Source organism: Osmia lignaria, chromosome 9 (genome assembly GCF_051020975.1).
Source record: "Osmia lignaria lignaria isolate PbOS001 chromosome 9, iyOsmLign1, whole genome shotgun sequence".
NCBI lineage: Eukaryota > Metazoa > Arthropoda > Insecta > Hymenoptera > Megachilidae > Osmia > Osmia lignaria.
Window position 1 is genome coordinate 7,602,149 of NC_135040.1, and position 21,224 is coordinate 7,623,372.

The 21,224-nt window shown below is 36.5% G+C and overlaps 1 protein-coding gene and 1 long non-coding RNA gene across 12 annotated transcripts; one reads left to right on the forward strand and one right to left on the reverse strand.

The window, feature by feature from the left end:
• Positions 1 to 724: 724 nt before the first annotated feature.
• Positions 725 to 21,076, reverse strand: LOC117607958 (uncharacterized). 3 transcript variants are annotated; one of them, XR_004582269.2, is made up of 5 exons: positions 20,941 to 21,076; positions 17,561 to 17,807; positions 16,637 to 16,924; positions 1,560 to 1,799; positions 725 to 1,417 (listed from the first exon to the last, which is right to left on the reverse strand). It is a non-coding gene; the product is annotated as an uncharacterized LOC117607958 (long non-coding RNA). The 3 variants fall into 3 exon arrangements; XR_013062791.1 differs by having other exon boundaries at positions 17,561 to 18,047; positions 20,941 to 21,019; XR_004582268.2 differs by lacking the exon at positions 20,941 to 21,076 and adding an exon at positions 17,879 to 18,018.
• LOC117607900 (GTPase-activating Rap/Ran-GAP domain-like protein 3) lies at positions 1,585 to 17,834 on the forward strand. Of its 9 annotated transcripts, none has more exons than XM_034332182.2 (19): positions 5,341 to 5,766; positions 8,476 to 8,567; positions 8,683 to 9,213; positions 10,153 to 10,219; positions 11,035 to 11,118; positions 11,388 to 11,469; positions 12,123 to 12,241; positions 12,399 to 12,463; positions 12,535 to 12,601; positions 12,928 to 13,030; positions 13,153 to 13,251; positions 13,625 to 13,837; positions 14,020 to 14,291; positions 14,500 to 14,785; positions 15,048 to 15,490; positions 15,591 to 15,921; positions 16,507 to 16,593; positions 16,659 to 16,931; positions 17,587 to 17,834. In XM_034332182.2, the coding sequence occupies exons 3-19, from the start codon at positions 8,894 to 8,896 to the stop codon at positions 17,832 to 17,834; spliced, it is 3,159 nt and encodes a 1,052-aa protein (XP_034188073.1). In that variant the 5' UTR covers positions 5,341 to 5,766; positions 8,476 to 8,567; positions 8,683 to 8,893. The 9 variants fall into 9 exon arrangements, with proteins under 9 accessions (XP_034188117.1, XP_034188073.1, XP_034188083.1 ...); XM_034332192.2 differs by having other exon boundaries at positions 5,341 to 5,762; XM_034332138.2 differs by having other exon boundaries at positions 8,476 to 9,213.
• Positions 21,077 to 21,224: the final 148 nt, after the last annotated feature.

The following is a 21,224-nucleotide window of genomic DNA, read 5'->3' on the forward strand; positions in this document are numbered from 1 at the left end:
GTAAAGGTAAGTAAAGGTAAGTAAAGGCAAGTAAAGGGAAGTAAAGTCTCGTGAAAAATAATTTTTAATTTAAATTTTTCGAAAAATTTAGTTCCTTTTTTTACCACCAGACGGCGCTGATTCGATGTCGAAAATTTAGTTCAAATTTTTGCCGCTAGGGGACCACAATTTTTGCACGATTTAGTCCCTTTTTTTACCGCCAGGGGCGCTATTTTTTCGAAAACCTTTAGTTCAAATATTCCCCGCTGGAGGGTGCAAAATTTATTCATATTTTAGTTCCTTTTTTATAGCTAGAGGGCGCTGTATCGACGTGCGAGATTTATTTTTAAATTTTTGCCGCTAGTGAGCTCAAAATTATGCCAAATTTAGTTGCGTTTTTGCTACCAGGGGACGCAGAGATGTAAGAAATGCAAAGATGTAAGGGATGCAGATATGTAAGAGGTGCAGGAATATAAATAAAGCAGTAATGTAAAGTAAAGAATGCAATGCAGAGATGTACGGGATGCAGGGATATAAAAAAGGCAGGAATGTAAGAAATGCAGAGATGTAAGAGATGCTGGGATGTAAATGATGCAGAGGATTAAAGCATGTAGGGATGTGAGGGGTGCAAGAATGTAAAGGGTGCAGGCAAATAAGGGCTACTGGCATGTAAGAGATGCGGAGATGTAAAGGATGTTTGTAATATAAGGGATGTAGTAAAAAATAATAATACACTAAAAGAAAGTAAGATGCTATTCTTTATTCTGTAATCGTTAAACTACAGAAATTGATCATCAGGACCGAGAAAACTGTCGGAAATCCCGACATGTAATACCCGCCGACCGAGTTTCAGACAATAAAATCGTTATAATTAATTAATTACTGGCTAATTACTAAAAAAAAGTTCAATTCCTAAGGTTCGTCTTGTAATAATAAAAGCGAGCCTCGAGCAGAGTTTAAGTAACGCAAGAACGCGCGAAAGTATCCTTGTTTTCGCTTGATCGCGCGAGGCAGGTACATAGGTGGTAACCGATGCCGCGCGGATCTGTCGCAGATCGATCCCGAATCAGCGAAGCACGTTAGTTGTAAAGAGGGTATCGGCCGGGAAAAAAAAGTCCAACGATCAGAGGAAAGCATCGATGAGAGTGGCGATGGGGAGGGGTTAGCAAAATACGATGCTTGCGACCAGTTATGGTGGCGACCTGCTGGATGGTGGGGTTGAAAGGTGGCGCAGTCATTTATGGTTGCCGGTTCATCCAACGGTTCAGTTGTCCGTCGGCCCAACGGCAAAAACCTTGGCAACCGAACGTACGATGAAGTCGCAATTCGAATCCGTAGTTGTCACGTTCGGACTGGTGGCTTCGAGGTAAAAATTCGACATGAAACTTCGACGGTTCTTGCGATGCTTTCTAGTAGCCTTAATAGTTCAGAAGTACACCTGAAACAAAGTAATTCGTTAGGGGACAATTTATAGACGAGCTGAAGTTAAAGAGTGCGCAAGTGCAAATAATAATTTTGTTGAAGGCCTTGAATAAAGTATTGCAAACTGTAAGGCTTTGAAAGAATGTGAAAACTACTACCTGGTGAGAAATCTTGATATCGGAGATGAGTTCCCTGAGAAGATCTACGAATCAGTCGACGAGAGATGGTGCATCCGGTAGGAGACACGCGCTTACTGGAACCAGTTCGAAGAGCATGAGGAACGTTCTCCACACGACCACCGCCGTACCTGGTTCACCGCTTCGGCACAGGACCAAATACGAGTTGAGAAGCATCAGCTTGGAGGGCACAAAGGTTCTCCCGTGGACGGCACGGTATGTCTTCAAACAGTTATTCCTTTCTTAATCTCGTTGAAGAAATTGATTACTAATCGGTTTCAGTTGAAATATTGACGCAGAACAAATTTTATTATCTATATTCAATCCAATGTTATTTAAAACAATTGCAAGGTAAAAGACTGTTAATAATATTTCTTTTTTCATGATTGTTTGGTCCTCTTCAAATTACTGTTTAAATAATGATATAATAATTACACATATTGTGTTGATAAAATATAAACTTTCTATTGTTATATATAATATTGTCACATTTTAAGAAATACAAGCGAGATTGAATAAACTGAAATATTAACATATTTATAACTAATAAAGTTAAAATGCTGTATAGCCAGGTAGTAATTAATCGCTGTCTATTATACGACCATCAAGGACAATTTGCCATTTATAAAATAATATTGTAAATTTTTTGATCACAAAAAAAATCTGTTCTACCCCCAAGCATCAGGTGCGCACATCGATCGTTATCTAATCTTTCCAGAAATAAAAGCGAACCGGTTGCTTTTTATTTTAATATGAAATCGAGCGTCTCCTAACCCTAACCTATCTGTCCTATATCGATCTCCTTCCGATAATTGATCTAGGTATTCGCGATCGAGCGAGCGCACAAGGCTTCATCGGTCGATGGCGTTAATGACGACGTATCGGATTTTGAGGAGGCTCGCCTCTCTTTATAATTAACTCTTTTGCTATCGGACCGACCGATGTCCCGACCGTCGGTATCTCTTTTGTGCCGCGTAGATCAATTTCGATCACGCTCGACCAAGTGGAAGTCGACCGTACCGTATCCCTACTGCACCTATGGATAGGGACCGGAACGTAGGTTAGAAAAGGTACAACAGGGGGACACGAGTGCGCGGCACGACAATGCGGAACATCCAAGGAAAACTTGATCGTTGAAATTTTACACGAATAAACCTAACGGGGGGAAAAGTTACCATCGGTCAATTTTCGGCTGAAACTGAGGTTAAAATATACTTAACCACGAGGGTAAACAAAGTTTAGTATATCAACCGATAACGCTTCAATTCAGGTGTAAAAAAAAAAATAGATTCACAAAATTGTAATTGCGTTCATCCGAAAATAACAATGTGGGATTTTTAAATTAGCGCGATGAAGAAACAGAGGATAAAAGGAATTTATCATACGCTGTGTTATAATATTACAGAGCAAGGAATCTCTAATTATTTTTTAAGAAAATCCAAAATTAAAATGACAATTTTTTAGTATTAAACCATCTTGGATTTTGACTGAAATTATGGTACTCGTTTGACACCAGATAAGTTCTTAGTTTGAAGTTGTCATGTGAAACAAAAACGCGGGAGAACTAGACCGTTTCCGATTATTTTGTTCTGCGAATATACCTATTGAGAATTGCGTCATCTCGATGGCCCACATTCACAGCGACGATACCAGTAAGCGACCAATACACGTGTGTATTGATCTTGCTGATACGTGTGAAAAGTTTCATAGAGATTATTAAATAGAAAAATAACAAGTAGATATGTAAACTATATGTATACTGTTTCTATGCAGTATACTGCTACTTGACATAACTAGGTAGGGGCCAGGGTGGGTCTGGTCCCTCCCTAAAAATGTGGGCCTTCATCATTCGAAAATGTATGAACTGAACCCCTTATTATTCTAAAATGTTAAAATTCCAAAATTCCAAAATCTTACTTCGTGAAAACTTCAGAATCCCAGAATTTCAAAATTCTTAATAGATCTGGCCCATTCCAGAAAAAATCTTAGTTACGCTAATATGTGTGCTTGCTTTACAGTCTCCGTTCTAAGAGTAATAAAAAAATGTTATAAAGAAATAAGAAAGGGTGCGAAAAATAAATGGAAGGAAAGAAAAATGAAGGAAAACGGGGAAAAAGCAGTGTAAAAATGTTAGGAAATGGAAAACCGGGAAAAGTGAGCAGAGGCGCGTAGCGGAGACAATGAAAAGCGGGAGAACGACAAGAGACTGGGCTGGTAAAACAGAATAGTGTAAGACCAAAGCAATTACTATAGATCATAGATCTACGAAGACGCGTGTTTTTATTATAGTTCAAGATTTGAATTAATACTTACATTCTTATTCATACTAAATTTGATAAAATTTAATGGTTACAAATTACAATATGTTTTTCTAAATCACTTTTAATACTAATATCGTTAAAATTAAGATTTTGAGATATCGCCATTTTCCCTGGGGAAGCCTGATTTGATTGCCAGTGTACATATGAATATTTCCAATTTTTTAGCCTACCGTTCCATATTACTTGGATTACTTTCTTTAATCTTTTTCTAGCCATTTGCGTATCTCCATGCTTCATTCCTTATTCCATCTTTCTGATTTCTTTTCCTTTTTAACAGTCCTGATGCTCTGTCTACGTCTTCTTCTGTTATTGTGGGTTTATATCTTCGCTCTCAGCTGTCCAATCTCCACCTTCTGTGCCAGTTTTTTGCTTATCACTCTGTGTCTCTTTTCCGAAACTTTTCCTTTTCTTCTAAAAATATCATACCTTTGTCACCCAGTGTCTCCCTTCTTTTTCCGTGTTGATTATTTCTGTAACTCCGGTTAATTCATCATTTCCCTAATTCCTTCTCCGCCGTTCTGTTTACAATGCATCTTATGTGTTTTTTCTCCCTTAGGAATTAAGTCTGAATTTCAATTGATTAAATTGTCTTACTTACAATTAGTGTTCTGTTTAATCTCATTTTACTTCTTCCGCGTCCCTTGCCTATTTTCTTATTTTCACTATTGCTTTCTTTATTCCATTCGCCAGTTTAATCCAATCTACCGGTGTATTTTCTTGCGATCTTCCCAACCATTCTAAATTTCTTTTTTTCTATTTTTCTATTCCTTTTACGCTCCAATTCTCTGTCTCAATCACCCCTTTCCTTTCCTTTCATTCTCTCGATAAGGGAGGAGTAGTTTTGAGTACGACTAATTATCCTAATTAGACAATTTTTATAGGTAAATAAAATTTGAATTAAGACTCTTCCTTCTCGCCCGAATAATAGTCTAAACGAGTTTTGCAAATTAACCGGAGATGTAGAAAATTTTGAATCTTCCACGGTTATTTTAAGACAGCGTGTATCGTGGCGACGAATTGATAGAGAAAGGTGGAAAAAAATCTGTCCATTTTGGACAAGAGAGCGTTCAAAACGCAGAATCCAAAAAAGAAGGAAGGAGTGAAAGGGATGGATGGTAGGAGCGCGGACCAGAAAGAGATAACCGGGCGGATGAGAGACGGCGGTGCTAAGACAACGAGTGCGAGAGAAATGACGCGATGGCGTCGAGAAGGACGGAAAAGAGAGCCAATGAGCTCGACGTCGCGGCGCCAGTCGTCGAGTCGTCGTGTTACTAGGAATACGAGCTCTCTCATCGTGGTTTGCTGCGTTCTCGTTTGAAAAGAATCGTGTCCCGGTTGTCAGTAGGGGTTGCAGACCCATAGCAAACCCATTGCCGATCGATTATCTTCTCGTTCGATTTCTAGATCCTTTTGAGAAAAAAAAAAAAAAAAAAAAAATCGGACGTTCTGGTGCATCGAACCTTTTTTTCTTTCCTTTCCTTTCCTTCCCATTTGTTTTGCTTTCCTGTGACAACACGTTCGTACATCATCGCTTGAAAATCGAGGTCGTGATCCGGATTCGGAAACAGTGGGTTGTGTCTTGACGTGGAAAGCCTTGTTTTATTTTATTCCTTACTCATCTAATCGGTTCGAAACTTGTGCGAATAACCTCTTCGTCGTTTCGAGCAATGCACGCTGGTAAAGTATTCGGTTGGATGTTCGGTAACTGTGATACACTGGATGCTGTAATTTGTCTGCAAATGAACTGGAAGCAGAGCTAGTACCTTCGGTTACCAGTTGGAAAAACTTCTGTGTCAATTGCGACGTTCGAGTTAAGCGTTCGACTTAAGTAATGGTAATAGCGGGACGAAAGGGACGTCGTGAAGTAGGTAACCAATTCGTTTGAACATTCTTCAAGAAGTAATTGCCTGCGTAAACACTTCTTTGGAAAGTAGATAGAAAGAAATTTTAGAATTTTAGATGCTGACGTTAACTAATTGTTATTTTTTTAAGTTTGAACTTTGAGAGTGTCCTTTCAAAGTTTCTTAACTACTCAGGTTGGGATTATACAAAATTGTTTCAAAGCTTGTTGCACGGCATTAAATTACAGGTATTTCAAAGACCCTGGCAAATCGTATTAGTTGTAAAAAAAAAACCACCAGATTAGAGGGATTTAATCGGAAGTAAATTCATAAAAACGATAATGACTGATAAGGGTCAAGCGTTGGGCTAGTAACCCCCATGATCGAATCGTGTCGTCCAATCAAATCTAGTATACTTCCCTACTCTTTTTAACCCTTAAAACGCAGAGCGTGAGCCAAACTTAAAAAACGTATACAAGGGTATTAACCTAAAGTTAAATGTATCATTTTTAAACAAAAGGGTTTCATATATTGGAAGAATAATTTTTAAAGGAATAGGATAAAATTTTAAATTGAAATTTGTAAACAAATTCTGGTTTTATAAATTTTTTCTTCTTTTAATTCAGAAATGTTCATCCTTTAAGCAGAAATTTATTTATAATTCACAAAATTAATTTTTCAATTAGAACAAGTGCTATTACAACTGATTAAACCTTCTGGATTAAAATAAAAATGAACTGAATTCGACGAATAGATGCCGAGATAAAAATTTATATCTGCATTTTTCAAACGAATTCAAAATCAAACCTTCCCTTAATTTCTCGTGCCATACGTCATATTTCGTTTCCTATAAATCTCCGATATTGAGGTCAAAAAACGATCGATCGAGAATGGGGGGATGACTCTTATGCAATGTACTGAAACGGAACCTTAAAACAGAATGCAGTGTACGATCCTGTGTGCCGCTTCTTGAGGGTTGTTTCTCACTCGCGTACAACGGCGAAGGAACATACACCGAGAACTTCACAAAGCTGTTATAGTAGCTGTAACAATATGTATACAGTAGGATCTCAATTAACCGGGCTTTCGGATTTGTTAACAACTTCTCCACAATCGTTTGTTGCGAATTCTGGCAAACAAAAAGGATTTACACGATATTCATTCTTTAGATTAGTTCGTCGCTTTCCCGATACAATAACGAAAGATTAATAAAAGGTTGAAAAGATTAAACATAATCACACCATTGGGGAATCCGCACATCCCTCGTAATTCCTGAAACGCGAGAGCTCCGGGCAGTTGCCCTTCTGCCCTATAATCTGGCCTAAATCAAACTTGAAAAGTAGTAATTTTTAATATAATATAATTAATAATAATAATAATATAAGAGCCGTTGATTTTATAAAATATGCAGTCATCGAAGTTCGCGCACTAGAAGGCCCGGCTCCGTCAAGTTAAAAAGTCACAGGGGCAAGGAATCGTGCGTTCACACCGCCCAATTCTTTTCTAATAGGTCCACTGTCTGACGAAATACGCGAACGAACTCATTCTGTCGTGTCTTGTTTCGTTCGCATATTTCGTCACGCAGTGGACCTATTAGAAAAGAATTGGGCGGTGCGAACGCACGAATCTCCTTACCCCCGCGACTTATTAGCTTAATGGAGCTCGGCCTTCTTCCAGCGCGCGAACAGATCTAATATTGAATTTTTGGAATAATTTTATTACATCAATTACAATTTCATGTTTCTATCCTCTGTATCATTATCTTTCTAATAAGTGTAAATAACAATTACATATAAAGATCATTCTATTTCTGTGTTTATCGTATTTGATTGTTCCAAATTTTCAGTTTAGATACTTTTAATTTATACACTTAAATTATTTATTTAAAAATTTGTATTTTCATCTAAAAAATTTGCCTTATTAACGATTTTTAGAATGTCTGACAATGAAACTGATTCTTTAATGATGATGCATATTTTAGATTTTTCAAATATTCGAGAGTTTACAATCGGAAAAGTGTGCCGAGAAAAGTAATTTGACAATTATTAAAACATTTTCGACGAGCAGAGTTCGCTCGAACAATTCCAATTAATTACCGTAACGAATAAAGTAGTAAATGGCTGTTTCTGTTTGTTATATGCTGTTAATTAAAATGTCGAAGTTGAAGGACGCTTCCTATATTTTAATCAACTTGAGGACTTTTTGATACTCGTTCATTTCTGTGAAATTATTACAAGTTTCTTTTGCAACCCTGGGTAATTCCGGATGAAAGGAATCGCAGTCAAGGTGAATGTCACTATACGATCCTTTCCTTTAATTTTGATGGAAAAAAGAAATGGAAAAGGAAAGAAAAATCCATGAACACGTGTGCTGCTTGTTAAAATTAAAAAGCAAAATAATTGCTTCAGTTTAGTGTATAATTTAGAGACTAAAAATTTAGAAAACGAAAATAATATGAGATACAAAATCACATTAAAATTGTGACTCTCTTCATGGTCCGTCGTTCGAGGGTTAAATTACATATCTGTCATTATAATTAGTAATACTTTTCTATTTTTATAAAAACCTTCAAGCTTATTAGTAAAACAAGATTCTATTGTTATTTATACGCAATTTTCTCCGTATCTAAATTGTAATTGCAACAATTCAAGGTAATGAAAATCTAAGGAAGCAATTTTCATTATACCTTGACTATTTCTTTTCTCCGTACTTATCACCACGTGTGGTCTTATATAGTAACGTTTAAATAAGACACTCTTTCAATCCACCGCAAATGAAAAAAAAAGTGACTGTCTGAAATTGTTATTTTGTCCATCAAATAATTAAACGTAGGTATCCAATGTTACTTTATTTGAAATAAACTTCTATCGGTTTTTAAGAATATTGTTTTCAGTTTTCCAACTAAGATTTTATAAAGTTTTTTTAAATTACTCGTCGGATAAGGAAAAGTAACCCCCACGAAAAAATGGCGATGGTTGTCCATTTAATTTCATCGCCGATCGTCCAATTACGCGAGATAGCGTCAGTGAGTCATCAATTCAAGAGACTGTAACGCATTTGAAAAAGTCTCAAAAGAGGCGAAGACGAAGAACATTTATCAGGCTTATCGGTTCGATCCGAAAGGGTGAAGAAACACTGTTTAAACTGCACGAAGATGATGTGCTTGGACATAAAGTTAGTCTCGCGTTTACGAGGAGTCTCGTCGACGAGTAGCGCGACGAACGTTTCGGCGACGACCCCCTCGTCGGCAACCTCGACCTCGTCGACGACCGCTTTTCTGGAGAAGTGCAAACGTGGCAAAGGAAGAAGAGAAAGCACCGGAGACGCGAGCTCGGTGACCGAGAGCGACAGCGAAGAGGAAACGTTGCCGATCGGTCCTGAGATGATTCGTCGGAACAGATCAAGATCGGTTTGCGTGTCTGCATTGTCGTCTATGCACCAGGGGCATCTGCGTCGACGAGCCAGCCACCATGTGTACGTTCTTTGACACTGTTTTAAATGGCTGCCAAAATGAATTTGCTATTCTCAACATATTCGGGGCGTAAATAAGTTTTGCTATAAGATATGCCCGTTTAATTTAAACAAAAATAAAATGCTTTTCATAAGAAAGAGTATAACGCGAGCATTCATATCACCGCCGTACGATAGAAGGTTTATTAGGTAAGCCACATTTTCTGTTGGCAAAGATTTTGACAATTATATCAATTTGAGAATTCCAGTTACAGAAGTACGTAACAATGTTGCAAAACGAAGGACCAGAGTCGCAAGTTCTGCAACAATGTGCCAAAATGAAACGCCCGGGTCGCGAGTTCTGCCACAATGCTGCGAACGGGAGGGTTTCGAAACGGTGACTCTCGCAACAATGTTGCAAATCGAGAAATCGCGATTGGTGATTCGCAACAAGATTTACGGAAGCGGACGAGTCCATAAATGGCAAAAATCTACGGAGGTCCTTTATAAGCCAAAGGAGAAATTACGATGAAAATATTACATCATGAATTTTTCCTATACGTAGATTATGATATAATTTGATTTAAAAGAAAAATAGACTTGGGTTAATCTAGCTGTAGGTAGAAATTTACAGAACTGAATAGAATTTAAAGAACTGCTTTGTTCTATCATTAATGTAACATTCTCAAACGTTTAAATCTAGTATCCTTAGATGTACTGTTGGATACTAGCGGTTTTTCGTGCTTAATTGATACAATCTAGGACCTTCCTTGGTGAGTTGTACTCATTAACCTAGATATTCCTGTGGCAGAAATAAGAAAGAAATATTGGAGGAAGCTCGGCACGGAGATTGTTTCCTCGTCTTTTATTGTTTGCGCTTTTTATTAATATAAAATGCAATAAAAAACGTAGAAAAGAAGTTCCTTATCAATCCTTATTGTAAGAGGTGTATAATTGTTTCAGGTCCACAAATGATACCATTTCCAGGCGAGGAGTTCTTTCCAGACGATATTATGGCAGCGTTGAAATGGTAACTATCTTTTAAATAATTATAACAACGTTGTTCATTATACGTCTTTAAGGTGAAGATCTTTCTTTCAATTTCTTAACTGCTTGTCTAAAGCAAGAGATACTCAGGGTTGGACCAAACAATGAAAATACTTGGGTACTACTGATGCAGACTTTTTTTTTAATTAGCACGATGACTGTCAGAAAAAATTATACATATAGCAATACGAATTTGTTAGGTAAATATACGAACATACAGTTTTTATTTATTTCTAAAATTTCAAAATTTTATATTTCTATATCTCTCAATCCATCCTCAAATTTCTAAATTTCTAAATTTCTAAATATTGAAATTTCCAAATGACCAACTTTAAAAACTTGAAAATTGAATAATTTGTAAATTAAAAAATTTGATGTTCCCAAATTTCTAAATTACCGAATTTGAAAATTAAAAATTTTCCACACTTTTTCCTACGTTTCATATCTAATCACACCATTGCTCATCATCTCTTCAGTAACTTGATTTGTCAATCACTGTCCTATAATAATTCTCACAATACATGGTCCTTTCTACTACGACAGTCAATGCGTTAAATAACATCTTTTATAAGAACTTTCAGTCAAAAAGAAAAGTATGCACCAAGTAGCTAAGCTTACGGGAATAGAGACGTACCATACGAGGAACAATAAAAGTTAATAACGGAAGATCAGGAAAAGAAACATCACAAAACGACATTCGTTTCTTCGGCTTTTCGCGTAGAACGATGCATCGTTTTGAAATTGGAACACGGTCTTTGGTACAGGAATATAATGTAGCTCCTTGAAATCGTGTTTCAGCTACCGCAGATAGAGCAAGACGGCTATGACAATGGGCGAAGATTTCGAGTTGAGAACGGAGATTCTCCTGGGGAGAAAGAGGAAGTAAGAAACGTGTAATTATGTCTCTTTCTTTCTTCTCGTTCTTCTTCCGGACCATTTTGTTTCCTTTCTTTTATTTCGTGTTCCATTTGACCTGACAAGTACCATTCGTGTTGGATCATCTTTTTTTGAAAATCTAACATAAAGGATAGTTGTCTAGATCCTATCGCTTAAGATACTTTACGTAATATTTATTTTATTTAGCGCTATTTATTTTCAAATAAGTATGAAAATAAAATTATCTTTATTTTAATTAAATTCAACGTGTGCAGATGTTCGGATCACCGAGTACACCGATATTGGAAAACCCTGAGTACCAAACGCGTTGGTACTTCAAGTACTTCCTCGGCAAACGTGAGTAAAGTGCACCTCTGTATTTTTAAGATTTTTAGATAACAAGTGCATTAGATAACAAGGCCGATAAGTCAACTGTTCTTCGCTAACAGTCAAGTGTCACTCCTTTGAATCATAAATGCGCAACGCTTGGCTTATAACTGGACTGTTGATGTTTGAACGCTATTTTGCAAATATATAAAATTGATATTTCAATATAATTTCTTTCTTAACCCTCCGCGAACCCTTCGAGTCCGGAGTTGATATTTGGGTCTCGAAATTAGGGGTGCTCGAATTAATTTATCTACTGGACAAACTTTTGGGATCTTACCCGAATCAGAAAAAAATTCTCAACCCGAGCTCGTTTCAAATTTTCGGGTACCAGCAACCCTAATATAGGTACATTTGCAATTTGTGATTGATGATTTAATCGATCATTAGTATTAATCAAATTACAAATATTATTCAACTTTCTAGCACTAACTAACATAGAAGAGATGTATCTTCTTTAAACAGGCTGCATGTTTTATAAAAGAATTATTTTAATATATTCTATCCTAGATATTGTTATTATCAATATTAAATACTCTACATACATTAGGTATCAGACTAAAGTTTGGAAAATGCTAAAATATGGTAAATATTTACAACTAATTATCTGTTTTTATTTGTAGTACATCAAAACTATATAGCTGCTGATCCAGAAAGGAATTGTCTATTCTTGTCGGTGGTAACCAACGAAGTCAGCGATCAAAGTGTACCACATTACAGAGTGATTTTATGGACAAAATCAGTGAGTATATAAACTAATTTCAATTTAATTGTAACTAGTTTAAACATCAGATGCATCTTAGACGTACGATCCCAGTTACGTCGTAAAAAAATATAATATTAATAATTAAGGGTTAAGATTCTTTTCCTAATCATTTCTTTTGTGGCGCACGATTCAGGGCGCACAAAAGATATCGCTGCCATATTCTGCGAACAAAACGATAACTATAAGACAGATCCTGAGGTAAATAGTTTTCAACTTTTCTTTAAATTCCAGCATAATAGATAGTCGGTAATTAATCATTTGAATTTCAGTAATTTCTTTGGATTGGATAAGCTTGACAAAGCTCCTCGCGAGGTTTTTGCGCCGGAGATACAAAAAGTAAGTGACAGAGCGTCATTTATTTTAACCGTTTCACTCTACAAACACAGCTAAGAAACGCAATTAATTTATAAGATGGTATTACCTCAGTTTTATTATTTTTGTTCCAATGATTCTTGAAATTAACGCTTTATATTTCCAAAGAATAAAACTTAAAAATTTATTTTCTTAAAAGTTATTACCATTTATTCACATGGAACGAATTAAAATCGTCTAAAAACATCATCTGTAAAGACTTTCATTACAAAATTATTTATTAAGTTTGAAAAGAACGACATAATTAAATTTCGTAATTATTATGAAATTTAATTATTTCAATATTATAGGATCTGTTGCTGTTGGAGGAACAAGAGGGTTCTGTGAATTTCAAATTTGGCATAATATATGCAAAGAAAGGGCAAACCACCGACGATGAGATGTTGTCTAACGGTAAATAAATTTAGAATTAAAATTTATTGGTTTAACGTATTATTAACAGTAAATTGAATATGAGTTATTTATATTCTGCTGAAGAAATAAGGAATTCTCTATGTATAATGACTTATTTATAGAAAAGGGTAGCCCTGACTTCGACAAGTTCCTTGAGATCCTGGGCGAAAGGATACGATTGAAAAACTGGGACAAATATCGAGGTGGTTTGGACGTGAAAGGTACCATTTGTTTTTCTAAAATTTCTTTTTATCAAAACACGTTCCATGCATTACAGGGTATAACAACATCAATCATTTTTGATGCAAATAATACGCCAGAAAAAAATTAACATACCAGAAAAATTAGTCTTCAGTCTCTTATAAGTTGTAATAATTAAAATTTCAAAAATATTTTTGTAAGAAGGACATCTCAAGTTTTTTTTTTTTAATGTAACCATATATTTCCGTCAAAAGCCAGAAATCTATTACAAGAAGATTGTTGGATTTTTATTACAACAAACTATATATAAAAGGGAAATGCCTATTTTAAATCTACACCAGCCTTTCCATCACCTCGATTTCTACTTTTCACGAATTTCTGTCAACATTGCAGGCGACATGACGGGAAAAGAAAGTTATTATACAGTGTACGCGGGGCATGAAGTTATGTACCATGTGAGCACGATGCTTCCTTACTCAAAGGACAATCCGCAACAGCTAGAGAGAAAGCGGCACATCGGCAACGACATCGTGAATATCATTTACACGGACGACCCTAACGCGATAGACACTTTCAACCCTAATTGCATCAGAAGTCAATTTACACGTGAGTTGTTAATGTATCGTTAAAACACCCGATATGCTAACAAAGGTAGTGCATGATTTTCCAAACATCGATTTTCTATAACTTTCTACAATTATAGAGGATATAAAAAATAAGAAATTTTCAAAATCAGCGCACATCACTCAACAAAGGTGAATTTGATTATCTATTTTACGAACATACAGATGTGTTTGCGGTGGTGTCAACCGAGGATAATGGCAAAGGATGGCGAGTAGCCATATTTTGCGACGAAAGTGTACCACTGTTTGGGCCCAGTCTACCCTGTCCGCCCGTCTTCGAGGATCCCTACACCCTGAGGGAGTTTCTTTTAGTGAAACTGATAAACGGAGAAAAAGCGACGTTCAACACTCCAACGTTCGCCCAAAAGAGGGAGAGAACATTGGACGCCCTGCTACGAGACATGTACCAGGAACATTCGCAGGATAGCAAAAGCAACGTAAGTTTATTCACCGATAGCACCCTTTCCAATCATAAAATTTCCTTTCTGAGAAATTTCGAGCAAATTTATTTCCAATTATATTGAAAATCCAAGCTACGAAACGTCGATCCGACAACGGATGAAAAAGATGAAAAATATGAGATTCGGTGTTTATTGGCTTGTCCCTCTCCTCCCTTGGAAAAGACACACAGTGAAATTTTCACAGAGCATGTTAAACCGACGAGCACTGTCGGACGTGGTGGAGGCTCCAGGTCGACGTCGCGAGGAAACACGGGCCGTGGAGATGGTGCAGGTCGGCCAGGCTTTGAAGTTGGAAGCGATCGTTAGGGGTCTCGCGCCAACTTCTTTAGCCACAGCCGGACCTTTGAAGCCAAGACCGTGGGAGCCACGGTGCATCTACCCGGATTTTCCCCACGAAATCGTCTGCGGTGACGTTTGGTTAGACAACAGGCTGATCCTCGCCAGCGAGAATGGAACGTTTCTGCTCGAAGGTGAGACGAAACTGTATAGCCTTTGAAGCACTGTTTCGTAACTTTTACAATTTCCTTCGCGTTTTACAGAGCTCTAAAGCTCTCTCATCCTACCACATCGATTAAATTTTCCCCAATGAATATGACAATAAATTGAGAAATTGACTACCCATCAGTACCCACCAGTGAGCGCCGTGGCGCACCACTTGCACGTGGGTATACTGCACCAAACTGTTTCCAATTTCTAAAACAGATGCAGACTATATTTAAACTATTATTGCAGACAGCATATCGCACAGATTAATCTTCGACGAGTCCGTGCAGATCAAGCAACTGGACGTGGTGGAGCAACACGGTATACTATTGTTTCGTACCGGGGACAAAGGGAAAGAGAGCAACGTTTACGTGTTTCGTTTGAAAGAGTTTGAGAACAACACCGGTAACAGATCTGCCGAAGTACCGAACGACCGTGAGGAGGATCAGGACGGCGAAGACAACGGCGAAGATGAGGATGCCGAGGATGACGGGGACGAGAGCGAGGACAATGATTGTGATAATTTTACAAGAGCCACAGCGAAATTCAAGCCCGTCATTCGTCGTACTCGCGCTCGTGTTCGTCCATTGGCTGTCAGAGGACGAACCCACATAAAAGAAAGAAAACTACCACGAACGAGAGGATGCAATTTATACAGTATTACCATGCCTGGTGGTTCCCATTTACGCATGGTACATCTTTTCATTATGTTTATATTTAGTATAAGTTAGTATAAAATACAATGAAAATATTTCATTAAATAAATTTATTTATATGTTCGTGTGATTTTAGTGTGTGGTAGTTGGGCGACGTTTGACGGTTCTACAGTGGAAACACAGTGCAGCATGGACTGCATGGTGTTCTGCAGCAGACACGGATACCATCGATGGTTTTCTATTTGTGAAGGAATTCAACGTGAACGAAACCCCTTCTTTAGTGACAATAATGGAGAATACGAATAATGAATGGACGCTATGCTGTGGCGTGCGACATCATTTTGAACTGATCTCATCTTCTGGAAGCACAAGAGTCCTTCACATCGAAGGAACACCAAAGCCTCATCTAGTGGCTGCCTTAAATCTCTGTGAAGACGAGGAACCTGAACTACTGCTTTGTTATAATAGTACGTAAATATTAGCTTATTTAATCATATTCCATTATTCGATTATTCTCTTTCACTACATCCTGCTTTTCTCTGGAAAGGGGCCAGAACCCTTAGAAATGTTTAAATTCTGGAATTTTGAAATTTTTGAATTCTAGAATTAAAAGTATTTATTGCTGAAATTGTTGATAAGATGTATAGAGCGCGGCAAATTTAAAACGTTTAAGAATGTCGGTAATGTGGCGCGCCACAAATAATGGTAACAGGTAACCCCTTCTCCCGCCTCTTCAATTGCTCTTTCGGCAATCAGGGACATTCGGACATTCGTTTCTAATCAATTTATTCCATTTTAATTATTAATTCAAAATTTTTAAATAATTTAAAAAAGTTTAAGCGCGGGGCAATATTGAACCTCATTGCATGCGAGTGAATATTTCATTGATACTACATTCAATGTGCATGCGCGAAAAACTTATCACATTTAACATTATTGCTTTGAAACAGATTAATGATTAAAAAACAACACTATATAAAAGACTGGTATATCCCCAAGTAATGTTACTAAAAAATACAATATAAGATAAAGATCAATTTTAATCTGTACAGACACCTGCCACTTTCAAAAGATATGGGAGGAGAGTACCACACCAACGGAATTCGATTTCAACTGGAATTCTGTACCGGCAGCAATAGGTAAACTTAAGTTTTTATTTTTATAAATAAATAGCACGCTTACCTTAGTGGTGGTCAATTTTCAGCTTGTGCCTTTCCTTATATAATTGCCTTCACTAACGATACCATGGAGATACGGTTAATCATCAATGGAAACCTGGTGCATACGATCGCAATGCCCAATTTGAATCTGTTCACATCCAAACAAGATATCTTCTTCTCGACGACAGCCCCGGAATTTCTACCAGGCAAATGCGAAAGAATCCGGCTGGACACAAAGCCTGCGGACAAAGAAGAACCGGTTTCCAGTCCATCTCCTTTCACACAATCTTCGTCATCGTCCCGAACTAATCTGCAAAGTATGTACCGTATGTTGAAAGCGATTCATAATTTCCCGCCATTTACGCAACATGAACTATTTCATAAGAGAACATTGCATAGAGGCTCCTTGAGTCCTTGGCTGATCACGCATGCGCATTAACACAATTAATGTAGCGTACGTTACGATGTATACTACGTAGGTCACGCTAATACAATATCTTATTCATTACATATTTATATACAATTTAATATTGAAGTTTTCAATTAAATAATTTATATTTTATTAAGAAAACGCAACTCTCGGAAATTGTGGAACTTTTATATTTCCCTCTTTAAGGGTTTTTAAAATATCGCGCACAACGCTAGCCAATGAACGAGTGCGCATGCGTGGTTAGAAGAAGACACAAGGGATTCTAACCCCATTAAATCTTTTTACACGGTGGATACAGAACATGTCAAAAAAAATCGTTGATTTGCAATGTAGTATAAAATTTGTATTACAGTAACGCAAAAATTAAACGCGTAGATATGAATGATGTAATAAAATACCGTGTAACAAGAGACCTGAATGTATCGTACTTATGCACTTATACTTTAGTATATGGTTCACGCACACTATTCTTTTATTTCTATGATTCTAACCTAAAAAATAGAAAGGTGTACTTACAACAGTGCTGCCCTTTACTTTCACAGACAATCATGGTGAATGGAAACCAATAAGAATCTATCAAATACCGCTGCAAACATTGTCCAGAAGCACTCTGTCGAATTGTTCGCAAAGACGGTGTCCCAGTCCGGCCGAACCGGAAGTCGTCTCTGCTCCACCAACCAGCGACAAGAGTTTCCTAAGCGTCGAACCTCATCGGGCATTGAGTAGATCCTGCAGTAGCAGTCCAACGCCAACACCGACGAACCTGATACCACCACGAATCAGAAAATAAATAAATTTTGATAATTTACTAAGATTTTAACGGATTGCAGGTACCTGAAGCTTGTGCCTCGGTAGGATGAAGGAAACGCAGTCGTGTAGCTAGTTTTACTGCCGTTGCAACAGCAATCGAGATGCTACGTGCGAAAAGTGCCCTTGGCGTCTTTTAAGTGAAAGACTATTGAAGCTAACTTTCTTTTAGATAAATGTTTATCTGCCGATGAAACTGTGTAATGTTGATCACCGGAGTAAAATATGGAAAAAATAGGAAGTGGGTATTTAGGAAGCAGAATGGATTCGTTATTGACAGATGGGGTACCATTATGCTAAAAGAAAATCAGCTTTATTTAAAGAAAAATGAAATGACTTCTATTTATACTTTTATCAAAAAACTTGTATTAAAAAAGTATTCGTTTCCATTCCAAAAGCAGTCTATTTCAATTTTCAACGGAAAATTTTGGAAAAAGTGCAGTTTCTTGTAAGACGTTGCAAAAAACAAAACATAATAAAATTTAATTTACAACAAAATTTGGTTGTGAATTGGTTAATCTATTCTCCAGATCCTAACTTAATCGAAAGGTTTAGAAAATTATCTTTAACAAATTTATTAAAGTTCGTTCATTGCTAAGTTTTTTTTTCTAGTTTTTCCTGTTATATTACAAGTATGAAGTTAAGGTTTGTTAAAAATAAATTTTCAAAATTTTAATAAAAACAAATTCTTTTTGATTAGGTATGTTCACTATGTTGAATTGTTATGAAAATATTCTTGCTCTAACCGGAAATAAATACTGATTTATAGATGGTTCATATATAAATATGGAACAAAATATAGTAGTCATAATAGAACCGATTTTCTTGGCTTAATGATACCCCTTTTTTTGTCTGACGGGCTGTGCTAATTCACGGTTGTTAAAAAAAAAATCGTAGCATCCATATGGCTACGTGTATGTATATACACACATAAACAAATAATTAATAAAATGTATGCTGTCGTTGATCTTTTGCTGTGAAATTTCTCACGCCGTTGTATCGCCTAGCGATTTTTTTCTGTCATTTCAGATTGTTCGGTTTCTACGTGTATGTATTTATTGCAAATAAAAAGAAAACAAAAAGCTGTATAATGAAGATTGATACGTGAAAATTTTTCATCTTATTTTGGTTCAGACAATCTACAATTTTTAGAATGTATAAACTTTGTGAGACAACGTTCCGTAGCTAACTTGAAATTTATAATCAAATTTATATCTTCAAATTCTACATATGCACACTCGCGATCAAATCAGGCTTCCTCGGAGATTACCGGGGTTACCGCCTTTCCCCTTAGGCGTTTCCGTGGAGAATGACAATATAGCGAAGGAGGCCCTATGTATAGGTCTGTGACCTCCCACCACTTGCACATAAACATTTACGCGGGAAATTTGAATGAATATTTTCTTTGTTATTCGTACTGTTCAGTTATATACTAAAGTTTATAATATTTAATAATTAAAGATTATATTTTTCATTTCTAAATTACTTTCAATATTGATATATTAAATAAAATAGGTGTTACTCCTTCTATATAGGCATTTTCCCTGTGGAAGCCTGATTTGATCGCGCATCATGTACAACACCGAAGACAGTAGGCTTCCTTACAGAAGAAATTGTCTAAATATTAATTGAAAAGAAGATCATATAATTTTTAATTTTAAGTATTATAAAGATTACTATAAAACTTAGAAATATTACAGAAAATTTTAAGTCATCATTTAATGTTTTCTGAATTAGGATTTAAAAAATTCCTCTTTCCCGCCATTTTCTCTAGGGAAGCCTACCATGCTCGGTGCTGTACATTCTGCAAAACTTTGTTTCAGACCTTCAAGTACATTTCGTACATGGAATTAATGGATTTCAACATTCTGAATACTTTGCGGTGCACGTAATAAATTGAACTGTAAAAGGGTGAAGCGAGAAAGATCAAATCAAGGCTCGTGTCACGTTGGAAAGGACTATAGCTCACGTTTCCTGAAACGCGTTCAAACGGGTTCGAATCAAATGCATTCCGCAACTGTTTTGCCGCGCCACCGAGAATTATTATAGATGCCAATCGCTGTTAAGCTGAGCTAAAGGAAAATGCTTTGGTGACCCCGGTTAGTCTCGAGCGTTGAACCACGATCATTCACGTTTACCTGACTTATGCCGTCAATCGAACCTTATAATAACCGTAATCGCCTTTTCTTTTTTTTTTTTTTAAAGAAATTCGAGTTTCTCCTGATGTTCGAGTTCTCCTTTTAATAGCTGCAGTAATATTTAAGTACAGGCAAAGCAATAAAATAATCAACAAATTTGAAACAAACTGTATCACATACCAATATTAAAAGTAATAAAAATAAAACAAAATAAAATTATAATTCCATTTTCTTAAGTATATTTTATAAAATTTGAAGTAGAAAAGTGATTTAAACAAGTGGTGGAATAGCGTGAGTCACACATCAGGTTGATTTAGTGGCGACGCCTTTGGTTAGACTAAAACATGCGTCCGCCATATTGGAACCAAGCTTTCGGATAATATATCTGTTCATTTTCGAAACGTTAAAATGAAACTTACTTAAAAAAACTTTCTTCTGGGTTCATTTAAACGCAATCTATTCGATTAACATTATTAAAATTCTACTAAATATTTTAAAAGTAAGTTCAATATACTTATTGCTAGTTGAAACATAAATAGGTTAACTTTTAAACAAAGTTGATAGTACTGATTTAAAATTCTTTGCAACTATTTTTTATTCAATTTCATTTACTGATTTAAAGAGTAGAAGATAAATGATGTTAATAATAATTTAAAACCTAGTAATTTATTTATAATTTAGTAACACATTGTACTTGGATTAATATAGAGTGTATTCGTTATTATTTAAATAACTGAAACAAACATATCTTGCAGATATTTTTTGACTTAAAGAAGAAAAAACTTCGCGTAGTACTAATCGTTTACGAATCGTGTAAATAAACTCTTATCCTGAAACGTCGCGCCAATTAGTTACTTTGTTTTACTTAGCTTGGTTGATAAAACAGTATAAAAAAATTCACTTGAAACGGTTGCTCCAGTTTCAGTTATTTTGTACACATGTTTCAAGTACCATTTCAAATCAATTTCCAGTCCAGGTTCAACTACGTTCCATACATCGACGCACGGGCACAGCTACAGGCACAGTAACGTCGTCCATCTGGTGGCGATGCACTGTACTAATGGCTGGCTGGCTGGCTGGCGCACACGAGTGTAGAAAGAGAAAGAAAGAGAAAGAGAGACACAGGTACGCGAGACGAGCTTGTGGTGAGGTAGCTACCAGTCAACAGCAGAGACGGAGACGGAGAGTTCGAGGTAGCCCGTGCTTCTAGCTGGCTGTGGCTCTCGTTGTAACTC

Bases quoted from the DNA above. Each gene is read 5' to 3' on its own strand.
- LOC117607900 (XM_034332138.2), top strand. From the start codon at position 8,894: ATGATGTGCTTGGACATAAAGTTAGTCTCGCGTTTACGAGGAGTCTCG. The intron at 12,602-12,927 runs GTAAGTGACAGA...TCAATATTATAG, and splicing joins TTGCGCCGGAGATACAAAAA to GATCTGTTGCTGTTGGAGGA. The intron at 15,491-15,590 runs GTACATCTTTTC...GTGTGATTTTAG, and splicing joins GTGGTTCCCATTTACGCATG to TGTGTGGTAGTTGGGCGACG.